Source organism: Alligator mississippiensis, chromosome 5, assembly GCF_030867095.1.
Source record: "Alligator mississippiensis isolate rAllMis1 chromosome 5, rAllMis1, whole genome shotgun sequence".
In the NCBI taxonomy this organism is placed as follows: Eukaryota; Metazoa; Chordata; order Crocodylia; family Alligatoridae; genus Alligator; species Alligator mississippiensis.
Genome location: NC_081828.1, coordinates 51764321 through 51781050, shown reverse-complemented (window position 1 = coordinate 51781050; position 16730 = coordinate 51764321). Strand labels below are relative to the sequence as shown.

At 43.0% G+C, this 16730-nt stretch overlaps 1 protein-coding gene across 6 annotated transcripts in view; it reads right to left on the bottom strand.

Annotated features, from left to right (window-relative positions):
- CEP350 (centrosomal protein 350) overlaps positions 1–16730 on the bottom strand; it is a 114858-nt gene that overhangs the window by 9636 nt on the left and 88492 nt on the right. For all 6 annotated transcript variants that reach the window (XM_014596018.3, XM_019500273.2, XM_059728367.1 and 3 more), the window contains 7 exons: positions 14338–14498; positions 13614–13750; positions 12317–12399; positions 8928–10996; positions 7180–7581; positions 6943–7089; positions 4783–4905 (listed from right to left, as the gene is read on the bottom strand). In XM_014596018.3, coding sequence (XP_014451504.2) covers positions 4783–4905; positions 6943–7089; positions 7180–7581; positions 8928–10996; positions 12317–12399; positions 13614–13750; positions 14338–14498 — 3122 coding nt within the window. The remainder of the gene's footprint in view (positions 1–4782; positions 4906–6942; positions 7090–7179; positions 7582–8927; positions 10997–12316; positions 12400–13613; positions 13751–14337; positions 14499–16730) is intronic.

The following is a 16730-nucleotide window of genomic DNA, read 5'->3' as shown; positions in this document are numbered from 1 at the left end:
CACTACTGCCAGTGCTTTAAATATAATGAAATTGTAACAACAAATTGAGAGAGTGCAACAAGGAACCCCCACACCCCTGTGACTGGTGAGGCTTGAGATGGCAGGCACTTAAGGGGCAGCTAATGAGCAACTGAGTGACCGGCTATACCTGGTCTCCGGGGGCAGCAGGTGAGCAGGAGGAGGCTGGGTTAGGGGATTTAAACCCAGCCTGGGGCCAAACAAGGAGAGGGGAAGAGGGGAGCCCAGGAGAGCGTGGGTGCAGGTGGACAGTCAGGCAAACTGGGTGACAAAACACTCCTAAGCAGGTAAGGCCTGCAGGCTGCATTTACCCAAGGAGGGAAACGTGTTTCTTTTGACATGCAGATGGCTTGTGCTTTTTTATTTGGTTTGGACTTGTGAACTAGAAGTCTGGGTTGTGACTACAGGGGCAAGGGAAACCATAAGCAGGGGTGTTGAGGTGTGGGCCCTTTTTTGCTATAGGGGCCAGAAGACAGCCTCAAGCTGAGGGGAAGACTAGCATGTTGAGACAGAACCCCAAAAGGGGTGAAAACAACTGTTGAGGCCAGATCTATAATCCAGTGGTTGAGGTTTTTAATCAGTGGACCAAGGCGAGCATGGACAGAGAGAAAAAGGTGCCTAGGCTTTGACAGCTGGAGCCCCTACAAGCTCTCAGAAACCTGCAAGGCAACCCCATGAAAAGGGACTTCTGCATGGGTGCAGGTGGGCAAGAAAGGGCTCGGGTAGGACAAATGACCTGATTGAACAGGTCAGGCTATCCTCAGAGCTGCTACTGGTTTGAGGGCTTCCCCACTGCCCTACAACTAATAACATCAAAGTTGCTGCAGGCAAAGAGTGGGAAGTGCAGGGAGGCTGGGAGAAGGTACCAGGCAAGAGCTGACCCTACCCGCGTTACAAAGAAGAAGGTAAATTTCAAAAACTGAAGGGGGGATCTTTAGAAGCACAAAGCAGCAAGATGCCCAACTTCCCATGAACATAAAAGAGGGTTGGCATCCAATTCTCACGTGTGCCTAAGAAAATCTCCTGTGGAGTATGAAAAAAATCAAGATCAGAGGATAATGGAACTCAAACTGGTCACAGATTTTTTTTTACTTTAACTGTGAAGAACTACTGGACTTTCAAAAAGGTTTAGTTTTTTACCAACAGTTGTGATTTTCATTGAAATCATCAGTGGAAGTTACTGAATTTTTTTTGCTTATGGAAGACCAGAATTTTCCAAAGAAAAATTTGAATAATCACATTGACAATTCATTTTTTATGTTTCAGCTAGGAAATTATTTACTTTTTTTCAAAAAAGAAAAATGGTTCAGTTGTTATCCCAAGAAAATTGTAACAAATACTAAATTTCCACAAAATCTCTCCCCTCAGCCCAGATTTTTAAACTAAAATCTCTGAATAGGGTAAGGGTGCACACTGTCAACAAACCTGAAAGTAGGCTTCTGAAATTCTCTTTTTTGTATGGACAAGAAACAAAAGGGGCAGTGGGGAAATGATACCAAGAAGTCAAATCTAAGTTCAGACAGAAAAGGACTATAAACCCAGAAGGCTACAGGGGAAAAAGTCTGTAAAAGGTTCCTCACACCTGAAAGAGAACCATGAATATCCACAGAAATGGCAGCAGAAGAGACGTGGCCATAATGCTGAGGGAATGAAGATCTGTGGCAAGATCAGAACTGGTATCCAGCCAAGCTGTTTGATGCTGGAAAAAGGGAACCTGCAGAAGCAAGCTTTAGTGTTAGTAATGGAAAAGAGTTGCTAGCAATACTCCTGGTACAGCTTATCTAAGAATTGCACTGAGCAGCAAAGTAGGAGCTATTGCTGCAGAGGTTTGCTGGAGGGACCAGAGACCAATGCAGCTGCTGGAAGAGTTGGAAGGCAGGAAAGCTCAAGTTGACCTCAAGCACTGAAGTGTGTGAATGCTACTCAATCCAGCTGCAGAGCCCTGAGAAACAGATTTCTTGAAATGACCAGCTGATGCCCCTCCTCCAAAAGGCATTGAACATTTGTTATAGTTTCCCAGGCATGGAATCTAATTATTGGAGGATCATCTTAAATTCACCCCCCCTCCCACACTACTGCAGGTGGTAGGGGGAAGGAGGTGACGAGAGGGGCATGTGGGAGGGCAGGTGGTGGGGGGCCATAAGGGGCTGGCAGCAGAGGGAGCAGTGGGGGGCAGACAGCAGGGGTGCAGGTGATAGGGACCAGGCAGTAAGAGGCAGGCAGCTTCCCCCTACCACCTGCTCCCCCAACTTACCTGCCATTGTGTCTGGCTCCCTGCAGTCTCAGACTGCCTTGATTCCCTTTCCCTGTTCCCCCTTACACGTATTCCTAACACTACCTACCTATGTAAACCTCCACTGCAGTTATCATGGGGATGTTATATACACATGAATCAAATATTTAAATAATTAAAGCCCCCTCTCAGACACTCCTGAATGCCAAAATTCACACTAACTACTATTCGAACCATCCGAATTGATTCAGAAAAAGATTCGGCAGTTCAGCCATAGACTAAACAGGCAGATGACACAGCTGCCTCCAGCTGGTAAGTCTGTTGGGGTTGGGGGAGAGGGGAGGGAAGGACTGGGGCTGGGACAGGCTGCCTAGCTAGGGCAGAGGGCATGGGGCTAAGGAAGGGAAGCAGGGAGCATGGGATGTGGGCATGGCAGCACTTGGAGCAGGGGCTATGGCCTGCTGCCGCTTTTCCCAGCTGGGGCAGGGGGAGTGGGATGCAGGCGCAGATCGCTCCAGGCGGAAGGGGGCAACCGGCAGCAGGGCATAGCCCGCACTCCCAACACTGCCGTGCCTGCATCAGTGCTGGGAGCGGGGACTGTGCTGCCGCTGCTTGCCAGCTGGCGCAGACAGGCAAGCACTGCTACTGCCTGCCAGCTGGTGCGGGATGCAGGCATGGCAGCACTGGGAGCAGGGGCTATGTCCTGCTACCGCTTGCCCACTCCCACCCGGGGCAAGCCGCACCTGCATTCCCCACCCTGGCGTGGCAGCAGGGCAGAGCCCCCACTCCAAGCACTGCCACGCCCACATCCCGCACCCCCCTCCCTGAGTAATGCACCCTCCTGCCCTGGCTGGGCAACTTCTCCCAGCCCCAGTCCCAATCCCTCCCTCCTCCCCAAAAGACTTGCCAGCTGCCTGTTTAGTCTGTGGCCGAATGTCTGAAGCAGCACCAAACCTTTCGGATCCAATTCGGCTGAATCAAATCGGGATAGTGATTTGAATCTCCGGATCAAATCACTGTCCTCCGAATCGGCTGAATCTGAATCCGAAGCGAATGCCTGCCGCTTCGCATAGACCTACTATCTATTTTTGCTTCATATTATAATTATTCTTTCAGATATAATGGTAATCTAATTTAGGTTATTTTTGCACCTAAGCATTTTTTATAAGCATCAAATCAAATGTGGACAATCAATTAGCCATTCTTAATAGACTAACAACACAATCCTCTACAGAATTCTCTAGCCATTCTTAACAGACTAACTACAGAATTTTTAGATACTAGTTTATACACTGTAAATTGTAGATATTAATTTACTTAAGACATCTTTACTCAGGTACATGAGCAAAAAAGAATGGATATGTTTCTATTATTCTTTAGTTTCTAAAGGCAAGCTTTTACAAAACCTGTAAAAAGGCGGGGGGGGAGGGGGGGGGAAGGGAGGGAGGAGGAGGCAGGCAGCAGGGGACAAGCTGCCTGACTCACCACATCCACACTACCTGCTCCCTCCACTGCTTGTCCTCTTACTGCTCCCCAATACCTGCCCTACCATGTGCTCCCCCTACTGCCTTCCCCAATGTCTGTTCTCCCACTGCCTGCCCCCCCTCTTCACCTCTGCCCCCCACTGCCTGCAGTAGTGAGGGAGATGAATTTTAGATGATCCTCCAATAATTAATTCCATACACAGAAATCATAATAAATTAATACATTTCTGTATACAGAATCTCATTATTGGGGAGGTTGTCTTAAATTCAGGGGTGTCTTGTAGTTGGGTAAATACCGTATTTAAAGAAGGAACCTATTTTGTTCCTTGGATTAGTTCTCAATAATTAGAAGCTACCATAGTGAACTGGTGCAGGTGTATAATAGATACACTATTTGCACAGGAAGTGGCTGAACTTTAGGGAACTGCACACAAGCTAAGTTGCACTGTATGTACATAAGCCTTGATATCCCAGGATTTGATATCCCAAGATATTCAAAGGCTAAATTCAAACCTTTTTATTAGTTAAAGCTCAATTCAGTTGCTAGCTGAAAAAATTTCCCATTAATTTTCTGGAAATTATCCACCAGAACAGAAGAGTGAAGTGATCCATGGCTTGAAGTAAGTGATATTTAGCTAACAATGCAGAATATAATTAAAGAAAGTGTTACGTACAGAAAATTCTTACATTGTCAAGCAGAATCCTCATCTTTTTCATCACCGCCAAGAGACCCCTCTCAATCATTCCATAAATGTAATCAACAATTAACACATTAATTAATTTATTACTTACTGGGTAATGATCAACTTTTTAAAAGTTGCACCTGATAAGACATCCTCTGTTCCTCATGACTCTCCCTGTTGCCTTTGCTTTCACATATACTTATCTGAACTATTAAGGACTCAAAATATTGTCCAGCACTGCACCTAGGTTTAACTACCTTTTATAAAATGTCATCAGTGGTGCCTTCTTTTGAGATCTAGGTAACACTTTTAATTCAGGGGGTAGCACACTTGGTCACATTATAGTTTGTTTTCATCCACTGACCAGTATATGATCCACTCTGTCCCGCTTCTTTCGTCCAAATTTCATCATTTTCTGCCAATCGGTTTTGTGATTAGGTTCCTTCCTCAAGCAGAATAACTTCAGCACTTCAGCTGCAATGAAATTCTATATGACAGAAAATAAATTGATATCATTATATTTAGGGAAAAGGTGAATCCCGTTCAAAGCACCCGCTCTACAAATCAGATCATAGTATAGAGGGTATATTTCAGTTCAAGTTTCTTCAAAATGTTACATTTCAAGGAGTTTACAACAGAATTGCCCATTATTACCACCATCTTAAAAGCAATATTATGAAAAAGTAAAACTTTTTTAATACAGGACTGGGGACAGAAGTCATCACTTAAATGCTCCAATGCTCTTAAAAGCACAACTTTTAATTCTAAATATAATACAGTCAGCTAGAGATTAAATCTCAGTTCATGGAGGAATATAACAGGAAAATGTGTGTTGGAGACTGATGCCCTCTTCTCCTCCATTTTTTTAAAAATCTTCTTGACTTTATCCTTCTCTTCTTATTAATAGCAGTTTGGGGACAGCTATAGTTTGGAATATTGGGTTGTATTCCTGACAGTGCCATAGATCCAATGCAATATCAAGGACAAGTTCCTTAAAATTCAGTTTTATTTGAAAATGACTAGAAAAATGCATTTTAGGAATTTCTTGTTTGTATCCTGATGATTTCAATATAAAACCACTTTGTTGACAAGCAGCATTTCTTCTTTCAGCCCTGCAAATTCCAAAGGGGCTTAGTGTCAATCTGAACAACCCCAGCTTGCCTTCTTGTGCATCATCATCAGTGACACAAATTCTGCAAGCGAAACAAGGCCCTCAGTTATCCTAGTGCAACCTCTTCAGATTCAAATCATGCCCTCAGATGCATATGACTATTTCCATTAAGGGTAATGGGGTTGGCACAGGCATGATGGAAATTTAGCATTCAGTTAACCATGCATAAACACATATAAAGTCTGGCTTGCTTAGACTCAATCCTGCAATTGCCCTTACACCTGCACAGAGTCCTACTGAAGTCAGCACAGGTACATAAATCTGTTCACAAAGATTAAGGTTGGTTAGATCTGCAATATAAACCTATGCCCCTAAATCACTAAAACTGGCACATAACCCTTAGAACAGGGGGGACCAAAACTGCTGAGTAAAAAAAATACCATTTTTCTAAGGGTGCACCGATAAAGATCTTTTTGACTGACACCAGATTATTAACCAGCCATATCAGCCAATACCGATCTGATTGCCGATGTGCATCTTGGCAGTTTGGAGAGCAATGTCTGGCCGGTATGTCTGTAGGGGGAAAGGGGCATGGGGGAGGGAAGGTGTGTAGGGGGGTGGGGCAGATTGAGGTCTCCACGGTGAAGGAGGAAGGGGGCTGGGGCAGATGCAGGCACTGTCCAGCCAGGATGGGGTGTAGGACAGAGAACTGGGAAACTTGTCTTGGGGACACTGGGAGCGCGAGGGAGGTAGGGAGAGGTGGGGTGTTGCTCCCTGCTGCTGCGTGCACTCCAGGGGAAGCATGGGGGGCATGTGGCCCCCAGATTTGTGTGTGGGGTGAGGATGGGCTGCCTGCTGCAGGCCTGGGGCCAGGTGAAATCTGGGGGGCACATGCCCCCCATGCCCCTCAGAGTGTGCATAGCAGTGGGGAGCTGTCCCCCCTCCCCACACCTGGACAAGCCGCCCACAGCTCTGTCCCATGCCCTGTCCCAGCTGGGCATCGCCTGCTCCTGCCCCAGCCCCATTCTCTTCCTCACTGTAGGGGCCTTAAAATGCCTGCCGCAACACCCCTTCCCCCCCCAGGACTTACTGGCCAGACAAGCTCTCCAAGCTGCCCCGCTACATTCCTGGCCATGTGCACGGCACCTGCGTGCATGCACATGGCATTTAATTAGTGACACTGTTGGCTACACTGGCCAAAAAAAAGCCAATTGCCAATAATGCCAGTTTTTCTTTTATTGGTGCTGATCCAATACGGACTGATCTATCAGTGCACCTCTACATTTTTCCATAATCCTTTATCAACTAGGACCACACTTGAGATCTCTTTGTGAATCACTAGCTACACCTATTAAAGCCCAAGGTAATGCTTATCCACCCTTACAGAGTATTTTGTGGCAACCTTTTTCTTACCTTGATCTCATCAAGGTCATTAGGATCTTTTACCCGCCGGAAGTATGAAGAAGTGATCCTGTATGGTTTCATCCAAATGGGTTGATTGAGATTAGGATCCTCAGCAAAGATTTCCCCAAAAATTTCTCTTGTTAAATCAAATACTGCCTGGACAAATAAAAAGTAAACATTTAAAAACCATTAGCTGCTAAAGGCAAACTAGCCATGGGATGAGATCAAAGTTCCACAGGCTTGTACCTTTTTATAGACCTGTTTGCTAATGGTCTCCATGTCCTGCTCCTGGATGGTATTCCCAAGGTCTACAGGAAGGCTGATACTCTGAAGATCGTGACCCAACTCTTTCAACTTCCACAACTCCTCAGCTGCTTCATGTACCATGCCTTCCACTTCCACTGCAGTATGAGGGACAGCCAAAGGTTCCTCACATGGCTTTGCTGGCACTTTTTGTGGCTCCGTCTTGGGCAGCACTGCTGGTTCTTCAGCTTGCTTCTGCTGAACCTTGTGGGAGCTTAAACCAAAGTCTTCATCAAACCAGTCTTGATCATCTCCTAAAGCACTCAAGAACTCTCGGCTCAGCTCCAGTTCTGCTAACCGCTTGGCAAGCTCTTTCTGCCCACTGGCACCAAACACTGGGCTTTCCTGTGATAAAAACCAAATTAAAGTTACTAGCAAAAGCAGTATCATAAACTATTGTCTGCTCTGAATTCAAATCCAGATAGATATTTAAATATACTTGTAATATAACTGGCAGATTATATGAATTTATTCAAAACTAAAAAACAATAGGAGAATATTCATTCTATTTATATACCTGTGCTTTTACCATTCGTTCTTCAATGCTTCTGAGAAGTTACTGAAGACTTTAGACTAGATAGAAGTATTTTTAAAAATAAATGATCCATTCCTGATGCTCATTCTGCTCTGAAATCAAACAGTTTAAGATGGGGTGGGTGGCTCAATAGTTTGGTAATGGGGTATGGAATTTTTCACTTGACTTATAATCAGTAAGCATATAACTGAAATCAACAGCCTAAAAGCCATTACTATCTGATGGCTGTTTTGGTGGCGTATGGGAGGTGACCTGGTGCTTCACAGGACAGCAAGAGACCACCACTACAGTGGTCAGGTTTCCTTGGAACTTCAACAGAAAAGCCGAGTCTTACATTCTTACCCTTCAGGGTGGCTATGAAAAAACCTGAACTTCTGTTCATGCCATAGCCATCCACTGGATACAAAACGTCATTTATTGCTGAGCTGTTACTCAGCATCTTGATCAGTTTGACACCATAATGATCTCTAAAGCAACTAACTGTAATGTCAGAGGATGATTACTTAATATGGAGAGTAAGCAGAAGCAAATTTACTCTTTGGCAAAAAAGTCTCTTTTGGTCAAATTTAAATTAGAAAGCAATAAAGGGAAGAGATAAATACAATAAACAAGTATATGAATAGGCTTCTCTCTAAACAGAATGCTTTTCATTTTTGCATGCGACATGAGAAGATCTTTCATATACCTTTGTAAATCCACCAAAATGTTTGAGTGGGTGCATCAACACGTTCATTAATGCACTTTTGCTAATGCACATTAAATTCAGTACCTCTAACGTGAGTTGCTAAATAAATGAACATTAGGCTGCCCTAATGCGCAGTAACAAAAATGCATGCTTTTTTAGTGATGTGTAATGTGCAGTAGCCTATTTTTACTGCATATTAATGTATTAGCATAGTTTTTTACATGATGCATTAATGCGCAGTAAAATAGGTTACTGCACATTAAAAACACACCTGTAGATATGTCCAGCATGTACCAGAAGGTGGGACATGCAGTATTAGTGGAGGACTTGTGATGCAGGAAGGAGGAAGTTAGAAGGGGAAGTGAAGGGAGAAGATCTACATAAAAACGTTGACACACACTGTTCTTCAAACTCAACAAATCAAATAAACAAACTGTTACTTCCCCAAATCAATGCAAGATGTATACTCACTGGTCTGGGACACATATCTGGAGAAGAAACTTCCTCTCTTTCATCTTCCAATTTAGAATTTAAGAAAAAGTCCTGCAAGCTACTCTCTCCTTGTTCCTCCACATGTTGGGTTGGTGTTCTGGGTGACAATTCCTCTTGGCCATCACAAAGCTCTCGATTGCTAAGTTGAATTTTCTCATTCCTGACCCTCTTGATTTGTTGAAATTGTTTAACAGCATCTTTAAGAAAGTCCTTAAGGAGAACATCTGTCAGCAAGCTGACCTTTTCTAGTTGATCTTCTGACTTTTCTTCTTCTCGAAGTGGCAATTTAAGTTGTGCTTCTAACTGGCTCTTTTCTTTTGTCAATAAGTCCATAAGTGGAGTAGCAAGTTTCTCCAAAACTCTAGAAGAGAGATGATCTAACTTTTCAATACACTCCTCCCCTAAGATCCGTTGCTTTTCCAGTTTTTCTGACAACAGATTATCTGATGTGTCTTCTAAGAGAACAGCAGAAATCTTTTCTATGGTGCCAGGAACAATGTCATCTTTTATAGAGTATTTGAGACAGTCTATCACAGACTGCTCTTGGGCAAGTGATTCAACAGCTGCAGAAATCTCCTTCACATGTTTTGCTTCAGGACTGGAGTCTTCATTATCTCTTTCCCCAGCTGGCCCTTCTTGAGCAGATATGCCTGTTGGGGCTTTATCTTGAGAATACTTTTCTGTTGCATCTCTTTCCTGCTCTTCATACTTGCCAGGTTTGGAACTTCCTTTGTTTTTTGGCTCTGTTTTGTGGTGCTGATTCAATTTATCATCAAAAAACAAGTCTTCATTTGTATCTACGTAGGTATCAAAACTTTCTGAAATATGAGATATCTTATGAGGAGGGGCAAAAATACCATGCTTTTCCTTGCAATCAAAATATTTAATACCATCGTAAGTTCCATTGTTATTTCCTTCAGGCTTATCCAGTTCCACACCAGCCCAGATGCCTTTAGCAAACCTGGTCAGACCTTTGAACTTCAGTGTTCCAGGCTGGACACTACTCACAAGTACCCTGTCTCCAATATGGAAATTTAGGAGGCCATCTGCTTCTTCCACGATGGAAACTGAGGCCCAAGGTGATGAGTCAATGGGACCTGGTTCTCTCGTTACATCACTGCGTTCTTTATCTTTTATGAGCTCTGTTGGTGACTTAAGTTCTAATAATCTCTCTGAATGTATGCTGCCTGAGACAGAAAGAGACTTGTCACTGAGATATTCACTGATTTCATCATCACTTTCAAGACTGGTAGACCCACTTCTGGAAGTTTTTGCATGAAGTGATTTCAATCTAAGTGACTGAGAGTCTTTTCTGGGGGATAGCACAGATATCTCAAAGTCATCTTTGTAACACTCAGCAGAGGCATCTTCAATTGATTTTTCTTTTCTGTGGGAGACTCCCTCAAAATCTTCAGAGTATGACAACCCTTTCTGACCAAATATTTGTTCTGTAAAGTCTTTTTCTTCTATCAGTTTGCTCAGCTTGTAAGAAGACTTTCCTGTATCAATACTTCGGTCACTCACAACTTCATCTTTGTTTATCTGTTTCTGTTCTGAGATTTCTTCTCTACTTTGAATATTTTCAAATGCAAAGCCAAATAGTTCTTTCTGAGATTGCTCAATCTCAGTGCAGGGGTCTTTTTTTGGGAAGACTTCTAGTGAATTCTCCTGCTCTCTCTCAAGTGTTAAGATGGCATCAGAGCATTCTGAATGTTTAATATTAGCACCTTCAACTTCAAATTCTCCTGGTTTTACGTACTCCATTTCTTCTGGTAACTTAGATCTGTGACTCGACACAATGTCATTAACAGATGCATTTTCTGACCTACTCTGTAACACCTGAGATAGTCTACAATACTCTCCTATGTCTTTGAAAAAAGATGAGGAGGACACACTATCCAAAGAATCACCAGATTCTGCTCTGGATTTCCTTGGTGACTTTAAGACTGGAGACAGGGTTTGGGAAGGCTCTTCTGTATGAATTTCTGTTTCAATGAATCTCTTGCTGTGCATGGACACAGATCGCTCAGTATTTGATGGTACAGCATCTTGAAAAAAAAGCATTGCAGCATTAATGTATTCAAGCTTGATCTTTTACTACCTTCTATCTCTATCAAAGTAAGTTAAGACTAAAAATGCCTGTGTCAATTGTCGGAATACTGTAACCATTACATAGACTTTAAGTCCAAAAATTCCATACTAAAGAATATTAACAATACCTCTGAATATTTTAGAGGTTACTGGACCATTTTGTAAATATCGGCATCATTCCCTCAGTTCTAGATCCTTAGGTCCTCCAAACAAACATTTTCCCTTGCATAAGTTTAATATCATAGGATGTGAATGTGGTAGACAAAGCAAAAGCTTAGCTTTTTATCTGGACATCAAAATGGCAAATAAAGTTATAGCTGTATACAGATCTTTAAAGATTAATAGTAAAAAAACTGAAAATACATTAAGAAAAGATTTTAAATATTTTCAGACCTTACATTGTTTTTTGTTCCTTTAAGGACCATTTTTTTCTTACATAAGGAAACACAACATAAAAGCTAGCTGCTAGATTTTTTTTTGCTATTTCACACAGATCCAAGCAATAAAAATACCTATTCAGTAGATTTTTGCTTTTCATGTCTCTTAATAGTAATAGTAATAATACAGTAAGAAGAAAATGACAACCGGCTACTATGTCTGCTTAGTTAAAGAGCAATCTTCTAAAATATATCACTTTTCTTTAATAACATTTTAATTTTTTTTACTATAATCAAGTCCTTTAAAAGAAGGGATCCAAGTGCAACATTTTCTAATTCAGGGAAGGAATATCCTAAGGTAAAAGCTTTGTTCTTGAAACCATTATTAAAGTAAAAATGGATGTAAGTGTAAAAAAACAAACAAAAACAACTTGAAATATGATCCATACTCATTTGAGCTATCCATACTCTCTGTTAATCTCCTCTACTCTGATGTGGACAACAAAGAATTAATGATAAACAGGGTTTTTTTCAAAACACGGGGCCTTGTTACATAGTAATTCTTGATAGTTGGAACTCTTAACCTCCCTGGAGGATCCACACTAACACCTTAAAGTGACTTAAAGCACTCATGTGGCTCAAAGTTATGCCACTCCAGGGCAGGATTCTCTCTTGATCCATACAACCCAGCTCCTGTTCCATTAAGGTGTGGCCACTCCCCACAGATGTGCTGCTCAAGTTGAAGATGCAACTGCTCCAAACTCCAAGCTAGCACTAAGCCAATCAATATTTGTGCAACTCACAGCATGGAGTGTAACAAGGCCCCAGTAAATAACAGAATTCTGCAAGATTAATATAAAGACTTCTCCATCTACAGTATTTACTTTTCCATTTACATACCAACATGTTCTGCAATGGATTCCAAAGATACTTTGGATCGCTCTGATTCAGTCGATGATTTCCAATTCTTTGTCGCCTCAGGCCTAGGGTCAAAAAGTCAATACAGTGAACCACAGCTTTTTTCAAAACGTTAGAATAGCTATTCAAAATGTTAGTGTTGGTTAGAGAATCACATGCCCCACCCCGATGTGTAATTATGAACTGAAAATAGGAAGCAATTTAAAAAGTGAGGGAGAATTTGGAATGGGTGCCGGAGAGGGTCTTTCTGTAATGTTAATCATAAAAAATACTGCCCTCTACAATTAAAGCATAACCCTCCTATATGAGTATGCTACAAATCCCATCACATGACAAAAAATAGGGACCTACCGAATTCATGGCAGAAGTAGGGTGCGTTGGGGCTCCTTTCATTTAGCAGGTCCCCCACCACTATCTCCCACCCCACCAATTAGTCCTGCTTGCAGCTCGCTCCTGACTAGTGAGGAGACAAAAGCTGCAGTTTTAAATATAGCGTCATTTTTGCCTCCTGCCAGTGATTGGCTGAGGGGCCCCAGATAGCTCTGCTGTTTGCTGCTGACTGGCAAGGAGGCAAAAATGGTGCCACGTTTAAAACCACAGTTTTAGCATCCCTGCTGATCAGGAAGGAGCAGCAGGGTCCTCCGCTAATCAGCAACGAGGTGAGGGAGAGAAGCAAGGGGTGAGGTGCACACAGGGGAGCATGCAAAATTAAAGGAGCCACCGTGCACTCTACTTCAGCCATGAATTTGGTAGGTTGCTACCTACAGTGCTGGTGGAACAGGGAGAAACACAAGGAGAGATGCCAAGAGATGTAGTGAGTTACTGCACTGTTTCACCTCAAGACAGCCTTTTTTTTTTTTTTTTTTTTAGGGTTCCACAAAATCAGATTCTTCATGTTTCTTCCACGCAATATTCCCTGTTCTAGTGTGCACTGCATTTTTGAGATACCTTCATAATCTCCCCTCCTCCACTAAGAAAATGGTATAAAATGTTCACACACAAAAGGGTTTTTTTGTCAGCTTCATAAGCCATAAAAAGTTCCCCTAGTACAGTAAGAAAGATCTATTCTCCTAATGCATACAGATACTAGAAGTAAATCAATATCTGCTGATCAACAGACTGAAAACACAAACTGTTCTTTTCTTCCATACTTGTGCAAGAATATCTTCAGACAAATGCTTTCTCTGTTGCAAACTTGATATATTTTTGAAATGACAACTATAGTTAAAATTGAAAAATATCTTCAAGACACTATAAATTACAAAGAGTTCCAAGTTACCTATGGAGTGGAGGTGGCTTGATTTTAGGTTTTTCAGTAGCTGAAGATGGAGTTTTAATCTGAGGTTTAGCTGTGGGTGATGTGTCCAAGTCTTGGCTCAGCTCTGCTTCAGTCTGCTTGATGAACTCATCGTAAGACTGAATATGAAAAAAGTAAGATTAATAAACCACATCTACTGGAAAGAGTTAATCCACCAAAGAGAAGCTATCAGATGTATATGTTGAACTGAAAGCTTGCAAAGAAGAATTTGTTCAACTATTTAGTTGGCTTAATAAAAGATATCACATATTTTACCCAAAGAATCTTGTCTGCCTATATTGAACAAGTAGCTTATCTGCATAGATAATTCTTATTGTGCATGCTGGAGCATTTACTCTTAAAGCCAAACTCAAATACTGTTTTTATAGCCTTAGTCTATATATTACTTTCATTAAAATTGTACAACTGGTAGCACAGAAGTTTAATTAAAGGGTTGTCCCTTAACTTCAAGAGCACTGTCCTTCCTATTGTTATTATTATATGGACTATGGCTGCATTATTGAAAATAATTCAATCAGCTTGTGGGCCCTGCCTCCACAAGATTCATAAGAGGGGGATGAGTAGAAGCATGCTACTTGAATAGTATAAGAGAAATTATTTCTCTAGCAACTACTTATAATATATTGATTTATACAGTGCTAACAGTGTTACTTGTTACAAAGCCCCTCTTCCAGTGGTTCCTAACCTCTAGTTGTTTGATCAAACTGGCCTCCTGGGCCTTCAGCCTTTCCTTCTGTCTCTTCTTCTGTTGCTTTTTCAATTGGTAGACAACAGACTTCCTCTTCCGTAGCTCTTCTTTTAGGGCCCTGATCCGGCCTTCAATGTCACTCTGGTCAGATGTAGTTTCTGAAAAAGTTAGTTTAAACTTAACTTTCAAACAACAATGTAAATAACACAGCAATGCTATCGAAAAGATACAAATAAACAGTCAAAGGACTCAAATCATTTTACATGTAAAAAACTAGTAAAATAAATTAATTTTAACAAGCTCATTTCATTAAAATAAACACGGTTTAGTTCCATATACATATGGAAGTAAACAAGTGTCACATCATATTTTATTCAATTTGGAAAAGGCAGTTATGCTCTTAGTCATATTGTGGATCCTTTGAATGTCAGAATCACTAAACATTGTAATTCACACACTAGAATGTGGCACTGAAGAAACGGTTGAATATCCAAGAATCCTGATGCATTTAGAAATGAAAATACACAAGACATGCAACAAAGATGCTGGAGACCCTCTGGGTTAAAATCCGTGGGGAACACGGCACAGGGGACACAACGGTGGGAGTCTATTACAGACCTCCCACCCAAAGTCCTGAGCTAGACCAGGAGTTTGCCCAGGAACTGGCTGAGGCAGCTTGCTCCAGGACCATGGTTGTCATGGGTGACTTCAATTACCCAGACATCTCATGGGAGGATCGCTCAGCAAAATCTGAGCGGTCGCAGAGCTTCCTCTCGTGCGTGGATGACCTCTACCTGACTCAAGAAGTCTATGGGCCAACGAGAGGCAAAGCGCTGCTCGACCTGGTGCTGGCTACTGGGGAGGACCTAGTCGGCGACCTAGTGATCAATGGGAAGCTGGGTGACAGCGACCACGAGCTGATCACCTTCACCATCCGCCGAAAAGCTGGCAAGTCAGTCAGCAACACGCAAGTCCTTGACTTCAGGAAAGCTGACTTTGACAAGCTCAGGAGGCTTGTCAGTGAGGCCCTAAGGGACTGTGACCACAGGGAGAGGGGAGTTCAAGAAGAGTGGTTGCTCCTCAAGGGAGCGATCCTCAATGCACAAACTAAGTCTATTCCATCTCGGAGGAAAGGCAGCAAGAGGGCACAGAAGCCCCCCTGGCTCTCCAGGGACCTGGCAGACCTCCTGAGGCTAAAAAGAAAGGCCTACAAAGGATGGAGGATGGGAGTCACCTCCAAGGAGGATTATTCTGCACTGGTCCGGTCCTGTAGGGAGCAGACCAGGAAAGCCAAGGCTGCAACTGAACTCCAGCTAGCTTTGAGCATCAAGGACAATAAAAAGTCCTTTTTCAGATATGTGGGGAGCCGGAGGAAAAGCAAGGGCAACGTTGGACCCCTGCTGAACCAGATGGGGCAACTGACAACTGACGCCCTGGAAAAAGCCAACCTATTAAATAGGTACTTTGCGTCGGTCTTTCATCAGCCCCATGGGACGCCCGTGCCCGCTACAGGGCCGGGAAGTCCGGGTGAGGGTGATCCCCTGCCCTCCATTAATGCTGACTTTGTGAAGGAACATCTTGAGAAGCTGGATACCTTCAAGTCAGCCGGCCCTGACAATCTTCACCCCAGGGTACTCAAGGAGCTGGCGAGCATCATAGCCCAGCCTCTAGCGCGGATCTTTGAAAACTCTTGGCACTCTGGTGTAGTGCCCGAAGACTGGAAGAAGGCCAACGTGGTGCCTATCTTCAAGAAAGGGAGGAAAGTGGATCCGGCTAACTATAGGCCCATCAGCCTGACTTCTATCCCAGGGAAGATCTTAGAAAAGTTTATTAAGGAGGCCATCCTTAATGGACTGGCCGACGCCAACATCTTAAGGGATAGCCAGCACGGGTTTGTTGCGGGTAGGTCTTGCTTGACCAATCTCATTTCCTTCTACGACCAGGTGACCTATCACCTGGACAAGGGAGATGAGATTGATGACATATATCTTGACTTCAAAAAAGCCTTCGATCTGGTGTCCCATGATCGTCTCTTGGAGAAACTGGCCAATTGTCGCCTTGGGTCCCCCACGATCCACTGGCTGGAAAATTGGCTCCGGGGTCGGACCCAGAGGGTAGTAATTGATGGAAGTCACTCATCGTGGTGTCCTGTGACCAGTAGGGTCCCCCAGGGCTCTGTCCTTGGACCCATACTGTTCAACATCTTCATTAATGATGTGGACACTGGAGTCAGAAGCGGACTGGCCAAGTTCGCCGATGACACCAAACTTTGGGGCAAAGCATCCACACCAGAAGACAAGCGGATGATCCAGGCTGACCTGGACAGGCTCAGCAAGTGGGCGGATGAGAATCTGATGGTGTTCAACGCCGATAAATGCAAGGTTCTCCAC